A 25,891-nucleotide genomic window follows, 5' to 3' on the forward strand; every position below is an offset into this window, starting at 1 on the left:
TTGCAGCAATTCTTTGCTGAGGGATAAATTAGTTGTGATCAGGGGGGAAGTAGTTATCTTGGGAATAGGGAAGAAAAGGTATAAAAAGTATTGTAGTTATCAGATATTTTCTGTCAATTGAATTAATTTTTCTCGCATTTGTTCGTCATCATTTGCCTCTTTTGTAGCTTATATATTATTGGTATAGATACCTATACATGGATACTGAGGGTCCTATCCGTCCTGTACAACTATTGCGAATGCAAAATATCATGTATTAATTTAATGTAACTTAATCTATTATTACAACCTCTTCTATGCTATTATTACGAACAGATGACTAAATGTAGCTCAAAGAAACTAGATCCTTAATATTACCCCCAGCTACTCTACCTTGGAGGTAAACCCATGATGTTATGTGCTATCTCTTGCTTGGTAAGCTCTAACCAAAACAACTCCCGACCTAAATTTCTTACTGTCTTAACGCATACATCTATTCTATTGTCATTGATGATTTCCTTTTCAGAGTGAAAGCTTCCACTCACCAAGTTGATAGTATCCTTGATCGCCTTGATCTCCAGAACAGTCTCGTACAATTGCTTGACCAAAGGCAGGTCTGGAATGATCAAGTCGTCCAAGTGGATCTTTGCTCCTTGGCTAGTAGAAACATGCTCATTGCTTTGTGCATTAATTTCATCTAGGATTGCAAGGTCCTTGTTGAGTGCAGTAATGTTGCTTAACTGCTGGGTCAAATATGATATGTGATTGTCAAGGTTGGTGGAGTTTTCCGTAGCGTGCTGATAGATGTGATTTAATTGTCCATACAAGGCATCGACCTTTTGCTGCGTCTCTCTAACCATAGGAAGTGAATTGTCAATACTATCACTGTACGCATCGGTTAAGTAAGCATTGATCTTATTGGCAAGTTGTTCCAAAATCTGTCTATGTTCGTTGCTACTTCCTGTGTTCACCTGGGGTCCTGCCGTAGAGTCACTGTCAAGAAGATCAATAGATGGATCCTTTTGAATAGGAGTTGCTAAATGATTACGGTTGTACTGCTGTGGTGGAACCTGTAGTGGTTGCTGTTGTTGCTGTTGTTGATGGATTTGGGATTGGTAATAGTTCCATGCTTGGATCTGGCTATTAGGTGGTGTTCCTTGAAGAGGGGTAAACCTTTCGACAGGGCTCTGCACTTGGTTCCGAACATTACTGTTAGTCTGAGGTCTGGGCGATCCAGCAAAAGGTAAAGGAGATTGAGTCTCTCTTAATTCTGCTGGTAAAGGAGGAGGAGAGCGATATTTATCTGGAATCACCGGACCACTGCTGCTACTCTCACCACCGAAGGGGGGTGGAGACTGGTAATTGTTCTTAGGCGTAAATTCTCTCCTTGGGCTATCAATCGACGTCCTTGACGGTTTCTGGGGAAGCGGTGGTCCCGATGACGAGCCAGTAGTTTGTTGACTTAGAGGATACGGTTGTTGTGAATCAGAATTCTCACTGCTTTGATAAAACTGGTTCCCCTGGTGGGTAAGAGATTGAGAGTTGTTCAACTGCGGACTCTGTTGATATTGTAGATTCTGCTGAGTTTGTTGTGGCGCTTGTGGGTGATGTGGTAAAGGAGGTTGTGGTGACCGATACAGATCTTGACGTTCAACAGGCGTACTTGAAGGATCTCTTGCATTAATTGGAATCTTTGGGGGTTTAGGAGGTAATTGTGGCGTTCCAATGATGTGCGCCGGAGGCGATACAGAAGCCGAATTCTGGATTGGTCCATTACGTGCTGGACTATAGATAGGTGGGTTGCTCACTACAGCTTCATGTATCAAATCGAGTAAGTCTGTGACCGAGTAGCTGCTCCCTGGAGTTGGTTTAATTGCATTTCCTTTGAACCAGCTGGAAAGATAAGGGTGATAAAACCTTCCCAGCGTGTCAACATAATTGCCTGGTTTCAAATACCAGTTTTTTGAGTGGTCTGGAACGATGTACACCATTGGCACACCATTATCGATTTCTAGAGCATTGGCGTTTGTGAAGGGGTAGCTCAATGGAAGCCATATTTCAACAGGAACTGAGATGTCTCCATCCACGGGAATCGAACCAAACAAGTTGACGAGAAGATTGGACTGGCCCGAGTCTATGGAAGTATATACCTTTGTTCTAATGGCAAAGTTGAGATTCTGTCGTAAATGACGTTGGAGAAAGATGCAGATGTGGTTGAAGGCCAATTCTTTGTGTATATATTGGGGTTGAAGGACGTTAAAGATCCATTCAGCCAACTTTTGGGTGACCTGAGTCATGTTGGATGCAATGTGGGGAAGATAGTGGTTTGATTCAAGTAGATAATTGAGAATTAATAAGTGTTCCCTTCGTGGTTTTCTGTAGAAGAAATGTCTTTCTATGTGATAAATTAATGATTAACACTTAGGAGGATTTTGGATTCGACACTTGAATGATGAAGGGTAATTGGTTATTTCTCACGCACAATTTAAACAGTTAAAGATGATGGATACTCTGGTGTACTTCCAACTGATTAATGGCGTCTTTATGGTAACTTTTCTGTAGAAATAAACTCAAAACTGATGATTCTTCGTCCTTACAACCATCATGAACTGTTAATTGAGTTTGCTTCAAATGATCTCTCATAGTTAAGGAATTAGACGCTGTTCTGAGAGAAATGTTCCTGTGTGTATGGTAAGTGAGATATATTGCATATATTACAGGGTATAGAGAGAGAGGTTTTAACACGTTAATTTACACCACCCAATAGACTGTACACACATCTCAAGTCAAGTCTAGTCAATTCACTAATGACTGAATATACATTTTAAACAAGTAATACTCAGATGTAAATTATGAACTATAGACTATAGACTATAAACTGCAAACTACTAAAGTAAGAAATGCTCTTCTATGGCTAGTAAACGGTTTGAATTTCCACTTTTCTCCAAAAAATTCTTGAAGCATACTACTCCAAGTATTCAAACTCTCCAAGGCATACAACAATAATACTCATAATATAAAACATAATCCATAACATGTTTTATACATAGTAAGTAATACATAATACATAGTAAGTAGTACATAATCTCAATACTGCGATCATAGTACTGCATATATATGCACATAGAATTCTGCACATACCAACAATTTTCCAATTCTCACTTTCCTAACAAACGGACATTTCAAAGACAGGAAATTGTGATAAGAAAGACATTGTGATGTATTAGGGAGTGACTCAAAGTTACAGATAGATACCGTTTCTTGTTGGAATCCCGCCGCAAAAAAAGTACTATATTAATCAGAATCGGGAAATGAGTGGGTACGTGGAGTTTTCAAGGATCGAAATGGACCAATGGGCGGTTTAAACCTGACATTCATGTTCATGGTATTAACCGCTTGACCAATCGGTTCAAGCAGCGAATTAAACATTCTGCAAGAAGATTATCGATATCTCATCGTTTTTTACAGGATAAGTACTAACATACCCTTTTAGTTATACTGTCATTATTGTCTTCATCTTTGTTGCCGCTTTGTCCACGTTGGCGTGGATCTTTGCACCAAAAGAGAATAGAACCGTGTTCAGATCATCAGTGATATTGTGTTTAGCGATGTGCTACTTGATGTGGGCCATTACTTACTTGGCACAATTGCATCCATTGGAGGCTCCAAGAAGATCAGATTTGAGACCAGAGAAACATGATTAAGGAAGCTATCTACTGGTGGAATAGGTATTCCACTGTAAGAACTATGAAAATCTGACTTTGCCTATTAGATACTCAGATGTCCTTTAAATGTTCTACTATTCATTCAGTCACTTCCCTTTTCATCGACTGGTAAAAAAGCATGTTGAGCCATCAACTAACATCTGTTGTCCACCAATTCACTTCTCATTCATTTCTATTATATATCGACTTTCATAATGTACGCCAAAATTAGAAAGATTGTAACCAAGAGAAAGCAAAGGACAGACAATTCACTTTCTCCCCCGGTTCGACATCACAATGCTGACTTCATCGGGTGCCCAATGGTATTATGCTTACTCTATCATATACATTAGCAGGCAATACCTAGGATGGTAGAGTAAATCCGGGTAACCCCTATCTCCATCGTTCCAAAAGTTCGAAAAGAATATAAATGGACAAAATTTATGTTTGAGTAGTTTTCATCGTTAGTTCTTTACTAGTATGAGCTGTTATAGCTGCTTGTGAGTGTATAGTTATCAATATATACGCTAAACTACTTTTGCAATGATTTTCGCATTCACTTGGTATATCTGGAATGGTCTGTAAGGTCGTCGCTCATCTTTATGTCTCTCTCTTTCTCTTCTATTTCGACACTCCTGTTTCTGCCTCAAATTCTTATTGCACCATGGAATTATGGGTTCTGTTTATGGAGAAAATCAAGCCATATAACGGGCCATGGACACTTTTGATACAACCGTCTGTGGTCTTTTGTGTGGATCGTGTGGTTGGGCTTTGTATCCTTGAGGGCAGTCGTGGATCCATTTCACGAATGCTTGATCGGTCCCCACTATATTTCGTAGTCTAATTTGTTTATTACGGATAAGGATGAAGTGGCATTCTTAGAATATTTGGGTTACGTGTTATTTTAGCAACCCTGTTGGAATTGGTAGGATGTTTATCTGTAAATGACGATTTCATGATTTCATGAGTACTCGTCCATTTTTTAAAAGAAGTATACTTACTCTTAAGACTCTTCTTCGTTTATTCGACACTTGATTCCTCAACTGACGGTAACACTGCTTTCCTCTGGGTGCAACAGCATTCTTAGAACAATGATATAAGTACTTCTAATAACACTATCCTACCTCAGGTGAACTGGGTATCCGTACATGGTAGCGCTGTGCTGACTGAGGCTTTCAAAGAGGTTCAATTTATCAATAGAATTGGGTAAGTATAAAGAAGTAATGGTTGGTTTAAGCGCCGCATGTAGACGTTAGAGTTCAATGGCTAGATAATTGATCTAGTGGCATTCTCAGTGGCATTCTCATGGACATTTTCCTTCGGACTGGTCCTTCTCTCCTCTGTAGACTCCAAAATATACGAATCATCATATCTCTACTAACATCCTTGTATCAATTACACTCATTGTTACGTCTCTCAAAGTATAATGTCAAGTTTCGATATACCTGAGAGGATTAAAACGTTTCCCGATGATATCATCGATCGAATCATTACCTTCTTGGACCACTTCACATTAAATCGTCTTGTGAGACTTGAAAGCCGGATACAGCCGTTGGTCCTTACTACTATGTATAAGAGGGTCCACATAGGAAGTCCAGATGATTTGGGGGAAGATAAAGGTCTTTGCTTTCGTGTGGACTCTTTCATTACGCTTACAAAGAGATACCCAAAACTTATCTTCTCTGAAATATGGACCAACGACATAAATTTCCTCCAATTGCATCACGCTATACCTTCAGTGCTACTGGGTGCTAAAGTAATTGGGATCTACCCGAGTGAGAGTCAGTACAATACTCAACGGTTTCAGGAAATATGTCTGTTGTCCTACCCATTCAACTTCCATTATCTAGTGTCCCATAGTGGCAGTGGTCTTGAAGAACAACGATATCAGTTCGACTCACTTCCAGTGTCCACTGTAGGGTTAAGTTTTGATAAGTCGAGCTGGGAAGAGTTTGAGAATTTGGAAAGGCTCTCAAATGTTACAAATATGATCATAGGTGGTATATGCTTCAATGCACATGAGTTGAATTATCTACCAAAGAATTTGAAAACGCTCGAATTGACGTTGTTTCCTCCAGCCAACGAGGCGATATTAAATCTTCCACTACCCAAGTCTTTAAATGACTTGACAGTGCATATATTCAACTATCTAGGAACAAGTAACTTCAAGATTGATCTCTCTCATTTGAAGAATATAGGACGGTTGCAAATTAAGGATCCCGTATTGAATTCGCTTCAAAGGTGGACGTTACCAAAGAGCGTTTGCACTCTTGAAGTTGGATACTTGACTATTGAGGACTTTGATAAGCTATCACACCTTGAAAATTTAAGAATTTTGAAAGTTGATTCTTTGGATTATAGTGCCTATGACTTAAGTCAGCTTCCTCAACACTTGGAAGTCGTCGATATCAGGAAAGTTTTAGGTTTTGGAGTTGGGGAGAATATAATGAAAGTCCCACATCAACTACAATTGTTGAAGATCAATACGCAAGCTTCCTATAGTATTCCAAGCAATATTATTACCAATGCAATCTCTTTGGAATTGGACTATTTTATTGAAGTAGTCAAAGAAATTGAAGTTAGCAGTAGGGACTTATCTAGCTTGTGCAACCTCACAAGATTGAGTATAGATTGCAGTGAATTGAAATCACCTTCTCAGATAAACTTGCCTCCTTCATTAGCGCATCTACGGCTAGCATGTGACGGTTTAGAAGACCTTAAAGGACTAGAAGAACTTACGAAATTAAGATCATTAGATATTGATGGAACTTTTTCGCCTATGTTTGTCAAGTATTTACTACGAAGTAAAATATACCCTGACTGCTTAAATGAATTGCGACTAAGACTTGAGTCAACTAGGTCTGGTTGGATCACTGATATAAGTATGGATCCTGACGAATACTACACTGGAGACCCCAATTCCATTCTGTCATTCATGGATCAAATAATATTCTTGGTTTACTTACGCTTTGGATCTTTGTTACAACTACCTGGCAACTTAAAAAAATTCGAAATTCGAAGCAAGTCGTTGATCGCTGACGATAATATTACATTCCCTGAAATGTTGGAAGAGCTAAATCTAGAGGGTATTGCTGGATTCACCAACTTTTCAAATCTAAGCTTGCCTGGAAACTTATGCAAGCTACTGTTGCCATATATAAAGTGGAGAAACCAACTTGCAAAATTTCAATTCCCAAGTAACTTGGTAGAGCTAAGAATGCCTTATGGGTCGCCCCAAGTTTCTAAAGCAAACCATTCCTACGTGGAATTCCTAGACGTGTATCCGCTGAAACCAAAGGAGTTTCACTAGCTCTTCAAGATTATGCTTTCGGTGCAATGCGGAATTATGCATTCTATGTCGTTTAGTTTTAACTTTATGCAATTGGTTTGACACGAGGGTTGCAAATTGTAACTGTGTACAGTTCTTACCTACATCAACAAGTCTGCCTTTTGCAATAGTCGCTCTTGACATTGGAAGTGCTAAAGAATCTATTATCAAACGCTAAGGCAAACTGCGCAATAAGCACGTTTTGCTAACTCCTCCCTGATATAGAGCAATTTACAGTACAATCTTGAAATTTTTTACAACTATAAGAAGTTTTTCCAACTCGTAACCTAAATTTTCACTTTTTCATAATATTTTTGACCCCATACTGAAATAAACAGGAACTCTTTTCTCTGTCGAGGAGGCTTTTTCTTATTATGCCCGCCTTTTATCTATAAACTCAGTAAGGACAAATAAGAATTTCATCGGAGCGAATCCATAAACGACAGCTCGAGCGAACAATTGTTTGTATTCTCACATTCTTTCAGCCTAGATGAGGTCCTTTTAATCCCTTGTGCACCAAAATGTTTGAACAAGAATATCAACTGTGGATTCGAAAGTCACGTGCACTTACTAATCGGTTCTCCACAATTGTTCATAGGCATTTCAATTACTTTATTGGACATTTTATTATGCTTCTTATTTAGTCAAAGATGAAAATATATGCAGAGTCAGCCGTAAATAGCTAATCAACTATCAGGAGTAAGAAAATCTTTCCTAGTTTAAATTTATATACGACATGGAGAACTGGCGAATTTTAACCTTGCAATTTTCAGCTTCCAAAGTATATAAATATTGGAATATCTTGGAATAGTTGTATTATCCAAATCCAATATATATATGGAGATATTTTGTGTGTGTACTGTACCACTAGTAAAATCCCATCTTGTTTCAATACGACCGATTAGTTTTTAGTTGCAGTTGCATTGCTTTCAATTCGCCCAATTTGAAATCCTCATTGCATAATATTTCATTTTCGTCCATAGTAAATTAGAAGAATCATCAATAGAGAGCTTGGAGTAACGACCTAGATTACAACATGAGTTTCAAAGGTATCCATGACTCAACCTCCAAAGAGGAAGTGGTAGACCTCCATACATTGTCTATTGTAGATGCTTCAGTGGAAGATAGCGATACCCATCTAAAGCGTACCCTCAAGGACCGTCACATCTCACTCATTGCACTTGCGGGGATCATTGGTCCTGGAATCCTTATCGGTGCATCTCTCGCCTTGGCAAATGGCCCTGCATCGTTAATTATCGGTTTTGGTGTGATAGGTTTGATAGCCTTCGCTATGATGCAATCTTTGGGAGAGTTGGCGACACTTTATCCTACTGGAGGTACCTTCTCCACCTTGGGTAATAGGCTTGTTGATCCTGCGTACGGAGCAGCTGTAGGATGGAACTATGTGATTATATGGATTGCAGTCTTGGCTAATGAATATAACACCGTGGCTGCCATTATGCAATTTTGGGGACCTCAAGTACCTTTATACGGCTATATATTAATTTTCTGGGTGTTCTTCCTTGCTTTCCAATTCTTGGGAGTCCAAGCTTTTGGAGAAGCGGAATTTTGGTTGGCCCTCACTAAGATCATCGGTTTGGTTGCGTTCTATATTTTTGCAATTATTTATGTTGCAGGAGGAATTCATGGACAAAAGGCCTTTGGGTTCCATTACTGGAATGACCCAGGTGCTTTTAACGGTGGCTTCAAAGGTGTAGCATCTACTTTCGTGTTTGCATCCACATTTTACAGTGGTACTGAGATTGTTGCAGTCTCCGCAGCAGAGGCAAAGAATCCATCGAAAGCAGTTCCACTGGCCATTAGACAAACTTTCTGGAGAATCTTGATTATTTATATGGGTATTGCCATAAGTTACGGATTAACTGTTCCATTCAATGATCCATCTTTGTCAGCTGGTACAAAGACTCTCAAGTCGCCTATGACCATTGCCATTGCTCGTGCAGGTTGGGAAGGGGGTGCACATTTGATAAATGCCTTCATCTTGGTCACTTGTATTTCAGCAATCAACAGTTCTATCTACATTGGCTCGAGAACAATTGTCAATTTGGCCAATGAAGGAGCAGCACCTAAATTCTTAAGATGGGTTAATGGTCGCGGAGTTCCATACATGGCCGTTATCCTTATGAACTTATTCGGTTTCCTTTCCTTAATGAATATTAGTACTGGTGCGGCTAAAGCCTATGGCTACATCGTCAACTTGTCGGGTGTGGCAGTTTTCATCGTTTGGGGTAATGTTTGCTTCTATCAAATCAGATTTAGAAAGGCATGGAAATTACAAGGCCGCTCTGTATCTGAATTACCATACCGTGGTTTGTGGTTCCCTGTTTTGCCTATACTAGGAATTGCTTTAAACATATTCTTAGCCTTGATTCAAGGATGGTCCTTTTTCAAGCCATTCGATGCTGGTAATTGGGTTGATGCTTATATTTTAATCCCATTCTTTGGTGTTCTTTTCATTTTCTTCAAATTAGTGAATAGAACCAAGTGGGTAAATTTGCAAGATGTCGACTTAGACCACGGAAGGAGAAAGGATGTTGACTTTAAAGATGACGAACCTTAGTTTTAACTTTTATTTTACGAATTTCGTAGTTCTATACCACTAATAATATAAGAAAAATGTACCTCAATATTGCATAGCCTCCATAGTTATATACGTAGATGTAGAATGATCAATCTTATCTCGAGATAACTCATATTGCATATGAACAAGACAATTGCAGTCGCTGGTAACTGAATATAAAATTTCCCAAATAGGAAACAGTTCCATAGGGATTGGGCAGGCGCGCATTGCATTTTCCAAGGAATCAGACAGGATATTTTACTTTGAAAGGATCTAAACAACCGTGGCGGGCTACTCGATTGGATGCAGCAGACGCTGTGCACCTTCATTCCGAACCACTACCCGACAAATACGAATTGCTTCAGCAGGAACAGAATAATGGACTGATGAGGAGAGACCTATTTGGAAGGTGTGAGTTGAAGGATATCTACGCCACTCCCCCTTACCAGGATGGGGATCTGACGCATGAACGTATGAACAAGGTTTACGCAGAGTGAGAGTCACCATAACGGAGTGAGTCTATAAAGTTAATTGTAATATAAACCTTGGATATGATGAAAGTACAACGTTTGGTCAAACATCAAAAACGAACCTCCCCCACCTCCCCTCTTCAGTACCCCCCATGCACCACTGCGCAAGTTTAAAAATGAAATAAAATAAAATATTATCTGTATTCATTATAAAATAAAAATTAACAAGAGATGGCCCAAATAGGTCAAAGCGCCCGATGAACTTCCGTCGAATTTCATAGTACCAACATCTGTCACGAAGGCTAGAACCAACTAGCAGTAGTGGAGAATACTAAGAGTTCGGTCCTCACATATATTTGCCAAGTTTCATCTACTCAAATAGCAAGAGTTACCTGTAATGAGCATTTGCGGATTTGAAATTCAAGTATGCAAGGGTACTTCCGTGATCCTTTTGTTTTAGCCCCGTAGACTATGTTGGAGAAGGATAGAGTTTCCGTCGTTGTTAGTCGAAAATAAGTACCTTCTATCATTATTTTGTCTTGCAAATCATTTTTACAACTTCGGAACAACACGAGTATGTAGCCTAGAAGTATAGGATGCACCACTCTACCGAGACAACGATGATTGTATAAAGGGGATATACTAATAAAACAGAGATCACTGTTATAAAGGAAGTCTATTGTACGCAATTTACAGGCTTGCATTTCACGTCCCGATGAAACTCGGTAATATTATCGAAGTGAGGGGACCAGCATTAGAGCGAGTGTCGGCAGAGACTGCTATGGGATGATTATATGTCGCAACATGCGTTTATACTGTATGACTGCCGTGTGACGTATAAGCCAATTTCCGCCTCTTTGAAGCTGCACCCTGAAAAGATCTTTGATGTTGCTTTGGATTATATTAGGCTGTTTGTGTTTCAGGTGCTACTGCAGCTGCATGTCGAACGAATACTATACCATTGAAACAAAGATACCCGATGCACATTAGGTTGAAACAAACAAATATAAGTGTCTTCTTTGTATGGTTTGAAAACCTTTTAGAAAATAGATATTCTAAACGCCTTTACCGAAGATCTTAGATCTCTTGTACAGTAAAGAGGAGAAACTGCCAAAAGTCAAACAAGAAACGATAATTTCTGGTATATTCCTACCGAGACTCTAGGACCAGACATCAGTGAATTTTTGGGAATATAATGTCAAAAAAAAAAGTAAAAAAAAAAGAATTTTTTACTACCTTTCATTAAATGAACGATCTAAGAGCTTGACTAATTGTCATTCGATGATGAGATCGACCATACCATACTTGCATTCATCTATTGATGGGAGCCTTTATTAACATCCTCACGTTCGTAAAAAACCGTCAGTGCTAGATATTGTCATAGATCAAAGAGTAGTCCTCTCAAGTGCATACTACCCTTGCTCATGAGCGAAAGCGAGCTTCAAGGATAATCTGTAGAAGAGTGGGAAAATAAAATTGTGGTAGGAATAAGACATCCCTGCATATCTCGTAGCCCAAGATTTCTCTGATTTTGTTCTCTTTCGCTGTTCAATGCGGGAATGCTTGGAGTTGGCCCAGTAGCATATTCAACATTCGAGTTGCATCAATTACACATGGGAATTGTACATCTTCTGATTACTCCAAAAGCCTGCAATCTGTCTCCCAAACAATCATGGCTATTCTGAATTGAGATCCTGATGGAATATTTTTCATCGTGAAGTGGCGTTACCTATATTCTCAAACAAAACAGTAATTGGGAGAATAAAAAATCTGATAGAAAATTTCCCGATTTGTGGCGCACATAACCTGCAAAAACGGAGCACCGGAATCAATACAAAATACCTCTACAAGTTTGTTGCACTAAACTTTTTATTGCGACAAAGTCTGGTCAACATTTTCTTGTAGTGTTGGGGACGGAATAATCCGAACCAGGTAGGATATAATACCAGGTCAGATGGATTTAACTTTGAAGATATCACTTAATCGATAAGGGACACCTAACGAAAGTGATATTTCCCGGTGTGATTGGGGTAGGGGTATTGGTTTGTTTCATCATAGAGGAATTCCGTTTCACAATAGTTTCACTTCTATTATACGTCTGATTGCTAGCGGGTACTCTAACCGAAAAATTTAGAGAGGCGGCTCTATGACTTTAGCGATGGGACATATGAACGGAAAAGCAGAGGGAGGCACTCCCGCCGCATCAAGATCTTGTCATCGAGTTTCACTTACGTACATCAATATAGACTAAACTCTAAACACATGTCTTGACAAGTTCAGAATAAACGGACCCTTTGCAGTCAATGGATCAAAGGATAAACAAGGACCAATCAAAGTGAGACGAATTTCATCTCCGTGGTTTTATATTTCCACCGCGAATTACAATGCGACTTGCCAAGGACCTTTATCTATGGAACTTTATGCAACTAAATGTAAATTATTTAGAGTTAAACTTTAAAGGCCTCGATATGGCCTGATAAGATATTTTACATCGCACTATCAAATTCTGGATTAAAGTTTGTACCAAGCAAATGATTGCGATTGGGAGTGGATACTGAGAGACGTGTGTTTACCAATTCTTGCTCGTTCTAAAGCATACTTTACGGTTGATATCGTAATGAACAGGTCAATGGGAAGCTGGCGGTGTCAGTTAATTTCAAGATGAGTCTCTAATGACCATTCATAAGATGGCATTACTACAATTTCAACTGTACCTCGTCTATTCTGTATGAATGCTGCTCGATAAGAGTGGTAGCAACAGAATTAGCCCAAATGCATACTTTGCGCACAAATAATTTGAAATACAAGAGCAGTTCGACTTTTCTAATGCACCTATAAAATAAACCAATCTGCTTCTGCTTTCGGGAACGGGAGTATTGAAACATCAATACGAGAGATGAAGATTAAGATACGAAAACCAGTCTCTCCTATGCTTCACGGAGATCTTAAGATGCGTATCTATTGTAGATATCACAAGTTTTAGCTTTTGCTCATGAAATTGGGAAGAGTCTGAGTCTTTCTGGTAAAAAATGGAAATTTTAACAGAGAGGATTGACAGCTCACGACATAGCGCCTTAAAACATGCGCATTTGTGGCTAGAAATGCTAACAATAGTTTCTTGATAGCCTTTCCCTCACCTTTCCCTGAACTCAATTTCATAAAGTAATATTGTATTCATTGATGAGTTTCAACAAATCTTATCGCTAGATATGAGAGATATGAGAGCCAAATAAAGTACTAAATTTAAATATTAGTACTGCGGCAAGATGTATCTACGGCTATAGTATTTTTTAAGGGGGGCGTTTGAGTGGGGTACTTGGTGGAGTATGAAAATATGTTAATTTGTTGGTTCAACCAGGAAATTCAGTGACTTTAAGTGGAAAGAATTGAAAAGCCCTCAAAAGGTCTGCAGAAAGGGCAATCTGAGGATAAACCTGTAATTTATACAAGCCAAAATTTAAATTATTTGCATACATTCATCCCAAAATAGCCTGTGCGGCGCCTTGGTTTCAACAGAATCTAAAAAAATATTGATGAACTGTAGTTATTTTTAAGCTTTGAAAAATCTTGCATTGGAAGAAAACAATAACAATAGAGTTAATCTAGTATTAACTAGGGGTAGTGTCCAATTACAATGTAATACACAGGTTCTAGAGATTCATTCAGATTGATTCAAGCAGGAATGTAGAAAATTAAGTACGCGAGATTGACTATAGTGAGCGTCTTGAATATTAATAAATGTTAAAGTGTGCTTATTATTTCGTAAATACCTTCAATTCTGGCCAATTACAGGCATTCTTCATTTCGCAGTACAACTGTGATAGAGGTTGACTAGTATGTTCATATTTACATAACAGTATGCGATATAGGGTAATCGAAGGCTGGATATGAATAACACCGCTTGCACGCCACGTAATATAAGTGAGCTCGCTAATTATTACTCTCTGCCAGTTATTACTCTCTACCAGTTACATTCCTCAATCGAATGGTAGGCTTTGAATTAATATTAGGTTTCATGAAGCATGGTGCGTATTTCGGAAGAACGCGAACACGCCATCCAGGCTAACAAGGGACTTCTACTATTTTATTGGAACATCATGGGTTTGTTCAACTCCAATAAGCAGACCATGTTTCCGCCTCTGTAAACCTGACACGTGAAGGTGTACACGTCATTATTTACAAGAAAGCGAATATATTATCTTACCGTTCGGGTCTTAACGATTACCTAATTGACAACTGATATTTTATCAGTAGGTCGATCGCACGAAATGAACTGTTAGAAAATGTCAGTGATATGTCCCTGTATCTACGATAAGAACTCGTTTTGCTACAACATAGGAGCATTTTGCTTTGCAATATATGGACAGTGCTATGATGGCACATAGGAGTAGCTCCCAAGTTTACGCAGTTTTGAAATGCCGCAAAAGTTGAGAGTAACACATCGCTATGGTATGGCAAATAAATGCCGAATCTTCAATAAAGGGCACTTTTAACTTTGTCAATAATGCGAACACCTCAGGGCATCTATTGTGTCAATATAGTGCCGTTGGCCATAACCACTGCTGAACAAATACAACAATGCCTCGATTATTTCTCCGACTATACAAATGTGGCCTTCTTCTTTTCTTCTTTTCTTTCATTCAGGGGGGTTATGTCACCATTCAAAGATCTCTATGGGTAGCGGTGACAATCTTTGGACAGAGACCTGTTCCTGTAAGGGCTACCCTGAACTGGCATCGAAGGACACCTCTTATCGGGAAGAGCAATCAAGGGCTATACCAGCGTATTGATGCTTGCTGCTATACTTGCCACAATAGGAAGTCAACCACAGGATTAGGGTTACGCAACACTAAAAAAATTAATCTCATTTAAAAAAGTATATTCACCTAGACATAATATGTGAAACCTCTTACACCTCCCAACCACCCTATTGAACAGTCCACGAATTCCCCCAAATCAGTAACCCTACCCCCTAACCTGCAAAACTTACTATGAAATTATTTTCTTCAATTATTTTTTGATTGTCGCAGGTTATTGAAAAAATATAATTTTATGTCTTGTATGGTTTAGATCTTTATTTTTTACGCTATTATTATCTAGGTTATCGGTATTTTCACCTTTTTATTACTCTCTTCTTTCTCTTTTCTGCTGCTGCGACTACTTTGGGTGTTCCAGTACAGGGGGGTGGTATACTAATATAGTTTGAAGCAAGGAGTGTTAGCGAAATAGAAAAAAGTGTTTCCTTCGTTGTGGGATGTTTTGTATCTGGCATTGTCTATATATTATCGAAGATATCCTGTTGTAGGTTTTTTATTGAATTATCGATTTCTCTTCTTTAGTTGTTTACATAGTTCTTCCCTACTAAAATTATTTCGAACTAGTTGTGAGCTAAACACCCCATCCACAAACTGAACACTACCATATCGGATAATACTCGTTGCATCCGTCGTTATTTACCATAAATACCGACTCTTCAAGGCCATTTCGTTTCATTTTGGCCATCCCACAACTTCACAATACCGCATCTGGCTCTTTGTTCATAGGTGAATGCAGAGACTTTGTACCTACGACCAATAGCAATTTACTTTAGATATCACTGTTAGATCTTACCATATACTGTAAACTGCGATTGATTGAACACTAACCTGAAGACAAATCTTAGCCGGTACACCCAAACTTCTCCATCGACCTATTGACCCTAGTCACTGCCATCCAAGCTTCTTCTTTCATAACTTTCCAGCTTGGTTTATCTTTGACAATCACATACATTCCACCGCTGCGAAAGTCTTTGATAGCTTTACAAAAAGTCACGTGCACCAATATTTAGCTGCAACTTTTTCAAACTATTAATAGATCTATTAGAACAACAGCAGCATGTTTTCATCAGCAGAATACACCCATGGGTTTGACTTGAACTTTGATCTCTACCAACTCCAACAACCTCAAACATCGCAATTTCAGCAGCTGCAACAACAGCAACAACACTCGCAAACACAGCAGGTACAGCAGTTGCAACAATCTCAACCATTGCAGCAAGCTCAACTTGTTTCATCTGCACTTGCTATGCAGCCATTGTTGGACAATCAAGACTTGTTATACCACAACGATATCTCATCTAATCTTCCCATTAGCTCTTCTGCATCTTTGTCTTCATTTACGACAACAACCTCTACCACTCCAACAGACTCCAGAACTTCAGTGTCATCCAATGATTCTGCTTCAATGTACTTCATGGAACACGATAAACAGGACCAGTTCTCTATGTTTGCTCAACCATATCCATTTGGCCTTTCAAGCAACTCTACAACTGCCGCCGCCGCTGCCGCTGCCGCAGCAGCGGCAGCTTCTCAACATGCGCCATCACTCACTAACAACTACAACCAACTCTTTATGCAGCTGCAAAAAAGGAACAGTTTAATCTCACCAGTTGTAGTGAGTGCTCCAGGAGGATTATCGAGTAACAACAATACCAACATGAATATTCAAGCCGGCAACTCAAACTCCGGTACGTTGTCTACTCCTCCCTCGTCTCCAGCAAACAACTTTCTTTCTTTGGATAATGCAAATGCTGTTCTCAATTATAACACCTATCAATTTGATTTCGATGATGTACCACATGACGCTTTTTTTAACGCAGAGGGATTATTTGAAAGTGCATCTGCTTCCCAGCAAATTCAAACCGTCCCCCAGTCTCTCCAACAGGCCAACTACCTCTACGCAAAGACAGTACCGACGACTCCAATATCAGAGGGCGACTCCGCCAGCTCTCCACTTGTAATGAATCCTTCTGCTCTTGGATCCGCATCAATGACTTCAAGCAACAGCAGTCTAGTATTGGAATCGCAACAGTTTTCGCACCCTAAGAGACCTAGCGTCTCCAAGAAGAGGAGAAACACAGAGCCTATCACTGCTCCTATATCCGGTCCCACTACTACATCGCCGCTTGATGTAAAGACCGCTATTGAGTTGGCTACAAAAGCCTTTACCAAGAACACCAAGTCCTCCACTAACCACCATCACCACCATCACAACTCCGACAGCACCCTTCATCACCAGCACTATGACTATCCCACCGAATATAAATACGACAAACCTATTAAAGAGGAATTACTTGAAAGATTCACTCCTAACCTGATTCGTGAAATCAAGTTAACGGAATCAGATCTTTTCTGCAAGAACCATTGTAACGCCAAGTTCCCCAACTACTTGTCAATGATTGAACACTTTGACAAAAACAGGTTGAACTTGTTGGATTACCGTGCTTTCAAATGTCCAGTGATAGAGTGCCCCATGAATATCTTGGGATACGAGAAGAAAGCTGACTTACGTCACCATGTTGTTATTGACCACTTCAAGAAAGGAAAGGTTTTGGACCAGTTCGATATGTACAGCCAGCAATTGCAATCGATAATCTATGTTTGTACTCAAGATAACTGCGGTAAAGGATTTTATAGAAGAGATAGCTTGACGAGACACATTAAATTGGTGCACCAGAACGAAGCAAGCTTGTTTAATCAAAAGAGAAGACAAAGCGAAGTTGGTACCATTGACGAATATGACGAAGATGTTCACCTCAAATCAAAGAAGAGAAAGAGAAGAAAGAGGAACTGAGTTCTAGCTTCTTCCTTTTGGTTTAAAGATGCCACAGTCCTTCTTTATACCCTTGTTGTTAATGTATCCGGTTATTGTTAACTTCAAGTGCTTAGCAGCCAACTTACTTTTGCTAATTTATTATTATATTTGCTTTGCTATAATAGTATTTTCAATTCATCAAACTACTCAGTATTAGTTTTACTTCATAATAATTGTTCAACCTTGTACTATTTTTGCACTACACCCGTAATATTACTATATACACATATATACACTATATTATGACTATACATTTTATACAGCTTATTGATACATCCATGTAATTCCATTCACTACATCTGAGGTCTCCAATCTAACACAATCTTGCTTATGCTTTTTGGCTACCTTTTTCCTATTTGGGCCGCACTTATTGATTGCGAAAACTGTGGCTCTGATAACCAGACTGATCTATGTGAGTACAACTACGAACATGAGACAACTGAAGAATATCGATAGGGTCTCAACGGACCGAAGGATACAGGGACATACGACGATTGGAATCGAAATCTGCAGGGAGTAGAAGTTAAACAAAATGTAGCGCAGTAGGGACCTACGGTTGAGTGCCTTGGTATTATAAAGTTTACAAGATGCCACAATTAGTTAACCGACTCCACATATAACTTATTTAACAACCCATGAATCAAGGTTAGAAAATATATCCTTTCTTCTCTTATATTACCTAAGTTTGTAACTTGTCAGCTTGAAACTTACAATCTTTGTTTTGTATACACTTGCCATGACTGTTGAATCAGAAGTTAAACCTTGGACCCCTCCTCCTGAAACTAAGGAGGAGTTGGATTGGGCTAATCTCACAGTTATTGACTTAACTAATTTCGATGAACCGGGAGTAAAACAAGAGTTAGCTGATAAGCTAAAAGAGGCACTGCAATTTGATGGATTTTGGGCAGTCAAAGATGACGCTTTCAATCAGGATCATATAAACGAAGTGTTTGCCTACGGTCGTCACTTTTTCGAGAATTATACTGACGAAGAGAAGCAAGCCGTTCTCGTTGATTTTGCTTCAGGAAACTATTTTGGATATAAAGTCAGGGGTAACAAGCCACTTTTTGGAACCGATGTAAAAGACAATACTGAGACTCTTAACATCGCAAAGTTCACCAAAGACGATCGTTTCCGGGAGTTTCACCAGAACAGGTTTATCCAAGAGCACCACGAGAAATTAGCATCCTTATCTCGTCATGCTTTCGATATAGCACGCAAGTTATTTGTATTGTTCGCAATTATTTTAGAACTTGATGAGAATTACTTTGTTGACCGTCACCTTTACGACGATCCTTCAGATGACCAATTACGTTACATGAAATATCATCCTAGGTCAATAGAAGACGACGCAAAGGTGGAGAATATTTGGGCCAGAGCTCATACAGACTTCGGAAGCCTTACTCTTCTATTCAATCAAGTGGTTGCTGGCTTGCAAATTAAGTTGGCTAATGGTGAATGGAAATACGTCAAGCCAGTTCCTGGTGGAATTATCTGTAATATTGGAGATACACTAAACTTCTGGTCTGGGGGCTATTTCAAGACCACAGTTCATAGAGTGGTTAGAGCTCCCGAAGATCAAATAGATGCTCCACGTATTGGGGCTTTCTATTTCGTTCGTCCAGGTGATAATGCTAAGATCCAGATTGCTCCTTCGCCATTGTTGAAACGTTTGGGGTTGTACCGTGAAACTGAGCCCATTGGAGGTACTGACTATGTCCGCAAAAGAGTCAAGGATTACCATGATGTCGATACATACAAAAAGCAGAGTAATGTCAAGTTCAAGGTGGGTGAATTTGAAATCACAGATGGATTTGAATAGACTCGAACGACAAAGTGAGCTGCGTTTAATTGTGAGAGTTCTATTTAGCTTGATGCTAGTGAATCAAAGTATTTTTAATGACCATATAAGTTGTGTAAGCATTGATAGATTAGTACAGAGGGTACTGAATCACATATCAAATTATCTGTTGTTTTCTCTAAGTCCGTTTGAAGTTTGTCTGGCATTCAGCTTAGCATTGCTTAGAATGCCATTGGTGAGAACAAGTTTTTTGCATCCATTTTCTAGCACAGAGATTGTTGCCATCAGTATGTCCCGAGACATCTCCAACCCATGATTCTTTGTCTTTTTTTAAGGAAGCTACCTGAATTCTTCTCATTCTCTCATCTTCATCTATTATCTAATTACTTGACTTTCCATGCATTTTGACTACAATTATTATGGATTGCTGTATCTGTAATCTTTACCATACAACCTAACCAAAACCATGAATCCTCATCCGGATCACGTGACTTTTCTTATAAAACTTGCTTGCAATTTCTTCCCAGCAGACGCGTTCCAATGCCCTTGTTATTTTGCAAGCCAAAGTCATCACGTTTCTTAGTATATTCGCTATAACACGCTCATTCTATTCATTTAGAACTTACTATCTCGCTTCTATTCTCTCACTCTACACCAACTCATCTTTCCTCCAGTTTCCGTACTTCCTATATCTGTCTTCCCCGCTTTACACTATCATTGCTCTCGCACTTGAACACTCTCTTCCCTACCAGTAAATATCTCACTACCACAGAGTTCTTCTTCCGCGAATCTCTTAATACACACACTCACAATCTCTCACTATCTCTCACTATCACTGGGCACAAAGTCAGACAAATTCATTCCACCGACAACTTCTCGCAAAAACATCCACGCTTCCGCGCGAAAAATTCCCACTGGCGAAAAAACTGAGCAAAGCGCACAGAGGAACATTGAGAAGAACGCTTGAAGAAACGTTGATTTGAGCTGGGCGTTTAATTGTGTTTTCTTTCGAAGAGAACGTCGTAGAAGCAGAAGAACCACATAAGAGACCAATTACCAGGATGAGTGAAACACCGGAAGTGGTATGTATCCGACGCGGAGACTTTGTTGTGGATTAGTCTTGACTTGGGGACTATTTGTGTACTATTTACTATAGTACAAAATTCATGATGAAGCAAAGTGATAATAATTGAATATAATTGAATACAATTACAAAGCGAAGTCATGTTTCCACTTAATTAACTACCTGAGACCGCCATTACTAACTAGAATACACCAGACACCGTCATTGGACTTGAACGATCTCCTTGAAAGCGAGGAGAAATCAGACTCTTCCGTTCTAGATCACAATTCCAACCAAGCGAAGTATTTCATCAAATCGGAAAAGCAGATTGTAGATGTAGAAAAAACTTCTCACAGATTCAAGTATCTCCTTGGTCTCACTTCGCTTTTCAAGCATTTCATTGAAGCTAAGGCCAACAAGGACCCGCTATTCCGGAAAATAGTGGATGAGCTTAATTCCACAACAACAGAATCTAATGGAGACAAAGCATCAGCTAGAAGAAGAAAAACCGAAAAAGAAGAGGATGCAGAGCTCTTGAACGATGAAGTGGCTACGGCCACTATCACGGAATTCACTGAATCACCTCGATATGTACACGGACAGCTCAGACCTTATCAAATCCAAGGTTTGAACTGGTTGATTCTGTTGTACGAAAATAACCTCTCTGGAATCTTAGCAGATGAAATGGGATTGGGTAAGACTTTACAAACCATTTCATTCATAGGATATCTCCGTTACATAAAACATATCAATGGACCACATATTGTCATCACACCAAAATCTACGTTAGACAATTGGAAGCGTGAATTTAACCGTTGGATTCCTGATATCAAGGTGCTCGTTATTCAAGGTGACAAGGACGAGCGTCACGACTTAATCAGGGACCAAGTGTTGACTTGTAAATTTGATGTTATAATTGCTTCATACGAAATCGTGATTAGAGAAAAATCAACTTTCCGTAAATTCGACTGGGAATATATCATCATCGACGAAGCCCACAGAATCAAAAATGAAGAGTCCTTATTGTCACAAATTATCCGTATGTTCCACTCAAAGAATAGATTATTGATTACCGGAACTCCACTTCAGAACAACTTACGTGAATTATGGGCTCTTTTGAACTTCATTCTTCCTGACGTCTTTGCTGACAACGAATCTTTCGACGAGTGGTTCCAGAATGACTCCAATGATGCTGAAAACGAGGACACAGTTGTTCAGCAATTACACAAGGTATTGAAGCCCTTCCTCTTGCGTAGAATAAAGGCAGATGTTGAGAAGTCATTATTACCGAAACAAGAAATGAACGTCTACATAAAAATGAGTGACATGCAACGCAAATGGTACCAGAAGATTTTAGAAAAAGACATAGATGCTGTAAATGGAGCCAACAAGAAAGAAAGTAAGACCCGATTGCTCAATATTGTTATGCAATTAAGAAAGTGCTGTAATCATCCGTACTTATTTGAAGGAGCCGAACCAGGTCCCCCATTCACTACTGATGAACATTTGGTCTTCAACTCCCAAAAAATGGTCATCTTGGATAAATTATTGAAGAAATTTCAAAGAGAAGGCTCAAGAGTGTTGATATTCTCTCAAATGAGTAGAATGTTGGACATCTTAGAGGATTACTGTTTCTTTAGAGAGTTTCAATACTGTAGAATTGATGGGCAAACTGAACATGCTGATAGAATCAACGCCATAGATGAATACAACAAACCAGGAAGTGAGAAATTCGTCTTTTTACTTACGACTAGAGCAGGTGGATTGGGTATTAACTTGACCAGTGCCGATATCGTTATTCTCTTTGATTCCGACTGGAATCCTCAAGCTGATTTGCAGGCGATGGATAGAGCCCATAGAATCGGTCAGACTAAACAAGTCAAAGTGTTCAGATTCATTACCGAGAACGCTATAGAGGAAAAGGTGTTAGAGAGAGCAACGCAGAAGCTTCGTCTAGACCAATTGGTCATTCAGCAAGGTAGAAATTCTGGAGGATTAGACGGACAACAGAGTAGCAAAGCAGCTTCAAAGAATGAATTATTGGATATGATTCAGTTTGGAGCTGCTGACATGTTCAATAATGTAGAGGAAGATGGCAACGACGTAGATGTCGAAGAAATATTGAAACAATCGGAGAGCAAAACCAAGGAATTAAACGATAAATATTCTCAATTGAACTTGAATGCTTTACAACACTTCACTAATGACGAGTCCGTTTATGAGTGGAATGGAGAAAATTTCAAAAAGAAAGAACCAACCGCTATTACAAATATTGGTCATGCCTGGATCAATCCAGGAAAAAGAGAGCGTAAAGAGAATTATTCAATTGATATGTACTATAAGGATGTGCTAAACACTGGTGGTAGGTCATCTTCCGGAGGCGCAACAAAGTCGGGGCCAAGACCACCGAAGCAATTAAACATCTATGATCACCAATTCTATCCTGCCAAGTTGTTTGAATTGTATGAGTTAGAGAAAAACTATTACAAAAAGCAAATTAAATATAAAGTCCCACTTAAAGCTGGTGAACCAGGAACTGAAAAAGAGAGAAAGATTGAGCAGAAGTTAGAACAAGAGGAAATCGACAACTCAAGGCCCTTGACTGATGAAGAGAGAAGTTTAAAGGAAGAATTGTTGACTCAAGGCTATAGCAATTGGAACAGAAGAGACTTTACTCATTTCATTCTGGTTTGCACTAAATACGGCCGCAATTCAATTCCGTTGATAGCAACAGAATTTGAAGACAAAACATTAGAGGAAGTCAGAGAATATGCGAAGGCATTCTGGAAAAACTATGAAGAAATAGAAGGTTACGAAAGATATATAAATCAGATTGAACTGGGAGAAGAAAAAATCTTGAAAATCAAATTACAAAAAGAGGCATTGAGACGAAAATTATCCCAATACAAATATCCATTGCAAGAGTTGGTCTTGAAGTTCCCACCAGCAACTACCAATAAGAGGATATTCACAGAGGAAGAAGATCGCTTTTTACTTGTTCAGTTATATAGATTTGGCTTGGATTCCCCTGATTTATACGAACGCATGAAAGAAGCCATCAGAGACTCTCCGTTATTCCAATTTGATTTCTTTTTGCAAAGCAGGAATACATCAGAGTTATCCAGAAGATGTACCACATTGCTTGGTTGCATATTGAAGGAGATCCATCCAGACTTAGCTCCAAACACATCCAACGGGACATCATCAAACGGCAAGAGGAAAAGGGAAGAGACTCCAGATGTTACAGAGAAGAAAAAGAAACAACAAAAGAAGAAGTAATATAACAAAACGGTCGTATCATTCATATTTTTAGACTATACTTATTTATAAAATACAAATAATATACTATTATTACATTATCATTAAATTATACAAGCCATACCCTGTCCGTATTTACTGAATACATATTCTATGAATGGCCGGAATTAATCGAAGAGTGAGACAAGGTCGGCGAATATCAGACATCTGTCCGACAGCAGAAGAACATGTCAGTTTTGTTGTAATATGGTTCTTAGATATACTGCAGTTTTCCGAGTTTTACCTTTCAATATTATTTCCAAAACTTTCCACGGCAATTTGAAGTCCATCATCTGAACAAATATGCTTTACTGGTTCTTGGAAAGTCTAAAGCTTACTGTTTCAAGAGCTTAACAAGGTAGTTCTCAAAATCAAGCGGGGTAGCTGTAGATAAGAACCTCGCCACAACATTTCCCTTTTTATCAATTATGAACTTTTCAAAGTTCCATCTAAGTCCCTTGAACCCAACTGCTCCTCGTTTCTGGTTCTTTAACCACGTATAGATTGGTGCCTCGTCGTCTCCATTCACAATAACTTTCTTCATAATCGGGAATGTCACCCCGTAGTTTCGCTGGCAATATAATGCAATCTCGGCATCCTCCGAAGGTTCCTGGTGACCAAATTGGTTACATGGGAATCCGATAATTTCCAACCCTTGATCTTTATATTTTTGGAATAGATATTCAAAATCTTTGTATTGCGGTGTAAAGCCACATAGACTTGCAACATTCACCACTATCACAACTTTACCTTTGAACTTACTGAAGTCTACGGGTTCATTGGAACTAGTGAGTAGTCTGTAAGAGTAGAAATGTGATTCTTCGTTTTGTATTTCGCCCATCTTATCGTTTCCGGTAGCAGAATTAGTAGACTTGACAGGCATCAGAACTATACCAAAAGACGAGTTTGTTATCAGAGATTTCTCCACTCAACTTAGAAATGATTCAGCTTAAAGTATTCACTCAAATAGCAGGACTCGGTTAGCTATTTGACCATACCACTATTCAATTCAGATAATGTAAAAGTCCGGAACACGTTATTCTAGCAAATAGTCTAATTACATAGTCTTGCTATGAAATATCGGGACAGTCTGCAGGAACAGAGCCGTTTAAGTGACAAATTTTAGCCTTACATTGGGATGGTAACACCATGATTTATGATGAAAGTGTTTATTAAATGAGGTTCAAATTCAAGTTTAGACTGTGAAACTTACGTGGAATGTTCTATGCATGTAATTCCTTCTTCTCCGAAAGAGATTTTTGAATCTTCAGTATTTTGGATAGCTTAATTGTTAGCATTGTTTAGCCTGTCGTATATATGTATTCAAATCCCGGTAAAATTGTAATCACGTGATATCATTGATGATGTCTATTGTGTCATATAGGAATTTGCAACCAATTGTGTGGGAAATTACTAGTTGTTTCTGAATTGGCTGGAAGAAAAGTCAAGTAGAAATCATTTACACTACTTAAAACATAAAAATAAGATAGCAATGAAAAGTACGAAGCCGGAGATTTATCACAAAGTCGTAAAAATGGTAGTATGATAATCTACAGAGACAGCACGGGCAATATTTTACTACAAGCAGTTTTTTTTTCTTTCTTAAGGTAGAGTCGAAATAGCCTTTAAGGTTGCGTTAAGCTCTAAGCGGTATGGCCAAGGGCACTGGAAAGCATAATCACAATGTAACTAAGTTCAATCTGAACCCCTCCCAAATGTTCCGTCTGGAAAATGGAGCAGAAGCAAACAGAACGTACGATTTAAGAAACGGCTAATTATTTTTTTAAAACGTCTATTTTCTTCATTATCCAATCGGTAGCATTCCATTCTTAAAATTAATATCTAATGTCTGACACAAGCTCGTCCGATTTTTGGAATGTGGGGTATTACTGAAGAAATGCAATATTCGAATGGCATGGCGACGTTTGTTAAATCTAAGCACGGAAAAACTTTAGAAGAATGCAATACTATAAAACCAATTAAGGGATGTTATACTAACGATGGAACCATTACAAGAGAATCCAGTTATCTTTCTT

The 25,891-nt window shown here is 38.9% G+C and overlaps 9 protein-coding genes across 9 annotated transcripts; 7 read left to right on the top strand and 2 right to left on the bottom strand. All coding sequences in view use genetic code 12, as the record gives it.

Annotated features, from left to right (window-relative positions):
• Positions 1 to 197: 197 nt before the first annotated feature.
• Positions 198 to 2,569, bottom strand: VPS23 (ubiquitin-binding ESCRT-I subunit protein). The gene has a single exon (XM_064916477.1). The coding sequence runs from the start codon at positions 2,274 to 2,276 to the stop codon at positions 369 to 371; it is 1,908 nt and encodes a 635-aa protein (XP_064775685.1). The 5' UTR covers positions 2,277 to 2,569; the 3' UTR covers positions 198 to 368.
• A 644-nt stretch (positions 2,570 to 3,213) lies between these two features.
• RJT20DRAFT_138997 (H(+)-transporting V0 sector ATPase subunit e) lies at positions 3,214 to 4,140 on the top strand. Its single transcript, XM_064918600.1, has 2 exons — positions 3,214 to 3,298; positions 3,473 to 4,140. Exons 1-2 carry the CDS (start codon positions 3,291 to 3,293, stop codon positions 3,681 to 3,683), a joined length of 219 nt encoding a protein of 72 aa, XP_064775686.1. The 5' UTR covers positions 3,214 to 3,290; the 3' UTR covers positions 3,684 to 4,140.
• Positions 4,141 to 5,109: 969 nt separating this feature from the next.
• Positions 5,110 to 6,993, top strand: RJT20DRAFT_133081 (uncharacterized protein; the record flags this gene model as incomplete). Its single annotated transcript, XM_064918195.1, has 1 exon — positions 5,110 to 6,993. One exon carries the CDS (start codon positions 5,110 to 5,112, stop codon positions 6,991 to 6,993), a length of 1,884 nt encoding a protein of 627 aa, XP_064775687.1.
• A 626-nt stretch (positions 6,994 to 7,619) lies between these two features.
• Positions 7,620 to 9,635, top strand: AGP3 (Agp3p). The gene has a single exon (XM_064919383.1). The coding sequence runs from the start codon at positions 8,048 to 8,050 to the stop codon at positions 9,590 to 9,592; it is 1,545 nt and encodes a 514-aa protein (XP_064775688.1). The 5' UTR covers positions 7,620 to 8,047; the 3' UTR covers positions 9,593 to 9,635.
• Positions 9,636 to 14,543: 4,908 nt separating this feature from the next.
• Positions 14,544 to 15,055, top strand: RJT20DRAFT_25171 (uncharacterized protein). The gene has a single exon (XM_064919384.1). It carries the CDS (start codon positions 14,641 to 14,643, stop codon positions 14,932 to 14,934), a length of 294 nt encoding a protein of 97 aa, XP_064775689.1. The 5' UTR covers positions 14,544 to 14,640; the 3' UTR covers positions 14,935 to 15,055.
• Positions 15,056 to 15,635: 580 nt separating this feature from the next.
• On the top strand, positions 15,636 to 18,052 carry RME1 (Rme1p). Its single transcript, XM_064919385.1, has one exon. It carries the CDS (start codon positions 15,937 to 15,939, stop codon positions 17,671 to 17,673), a length of 1,737 nt encoding a protein of 578 aa, XP_064775690.1. The 5' UTR covers positions 15,636 to 15,936; the 3' UTR covers positions 17,674 to 18,052.
• Positions 18,000 to 19,993, top strand: RJT20DRAFT_125417 (flavonol synthase). The gene has a single exon (XM_064916478.1). The coding sequence runs from the start codon at positions 18,431 to 18,433 to the stop codon at positions 19,514 to 19,516; it is 1,086 nt and encodes a 361-aa protein (XP_064775691.1). The 5' UTR covers positions 18,000 to 18,430; the 3' UTR covers positions 19,517 to 19,993.
• A 491-nt stretch (positions 19,994 to 20,484) lies between these two features.
• On the top strand, positions 20,485 to 23,912 carry RJT20DRAFT_114647 (chromatin-remodeling ATPase). Its single transcript, XM_064915805.1, has 2 exons — positions 20,485 to 20,577; positions 20,775 to 23,912. Exons 1-2 carry the CDS (start codon positions 20,557 to 20,559, stop codon positions 23,835 to 23,837), a joined length of 3,084 nt encoding a protein of 1,027 aa, XP_064775692.1. The 5' UTR covers positions 20,485 to 20,556; the 3' UTR covers positions 23,838 to 23,912.
• Positions 23,913 to 25,031, bottom strand: GPX3 (Gpx3p). The gene has a single exon (XM_064916479.1). The coding sequence runs from the start codon at positions 24,736 to 24,738 to the stop codon at positions 24,190 to 24,192; it is 549 nt and encodes a 182-aa protein (XP_064775693.1). The 5' UTR covers positions 24,739 to 25,031; the 3' UTR covers positions 23,913 to 24,189.
• Positions 25,032 to 25,891: the final 860 nt, after the last annotated feature.

The sequence above is a fragment of the Scheffersomyces xylosifermentans genome (genome assembly GCF_036884685.1).
Source record: "Scheffersomyces xylosifermentans strain CBS 12540 chromosome Unknown RJT20scaffold_2, whole genome shotgun sequence".
Taxonomy (NCBI): domain Eukaryota; kingdom Fungi; phylum Ascomycota; class Pichiomycetes; order Serinales; family Debaryomycetaceae; genus Scheffersomyces; species Scheffersomyces xylosifermentans.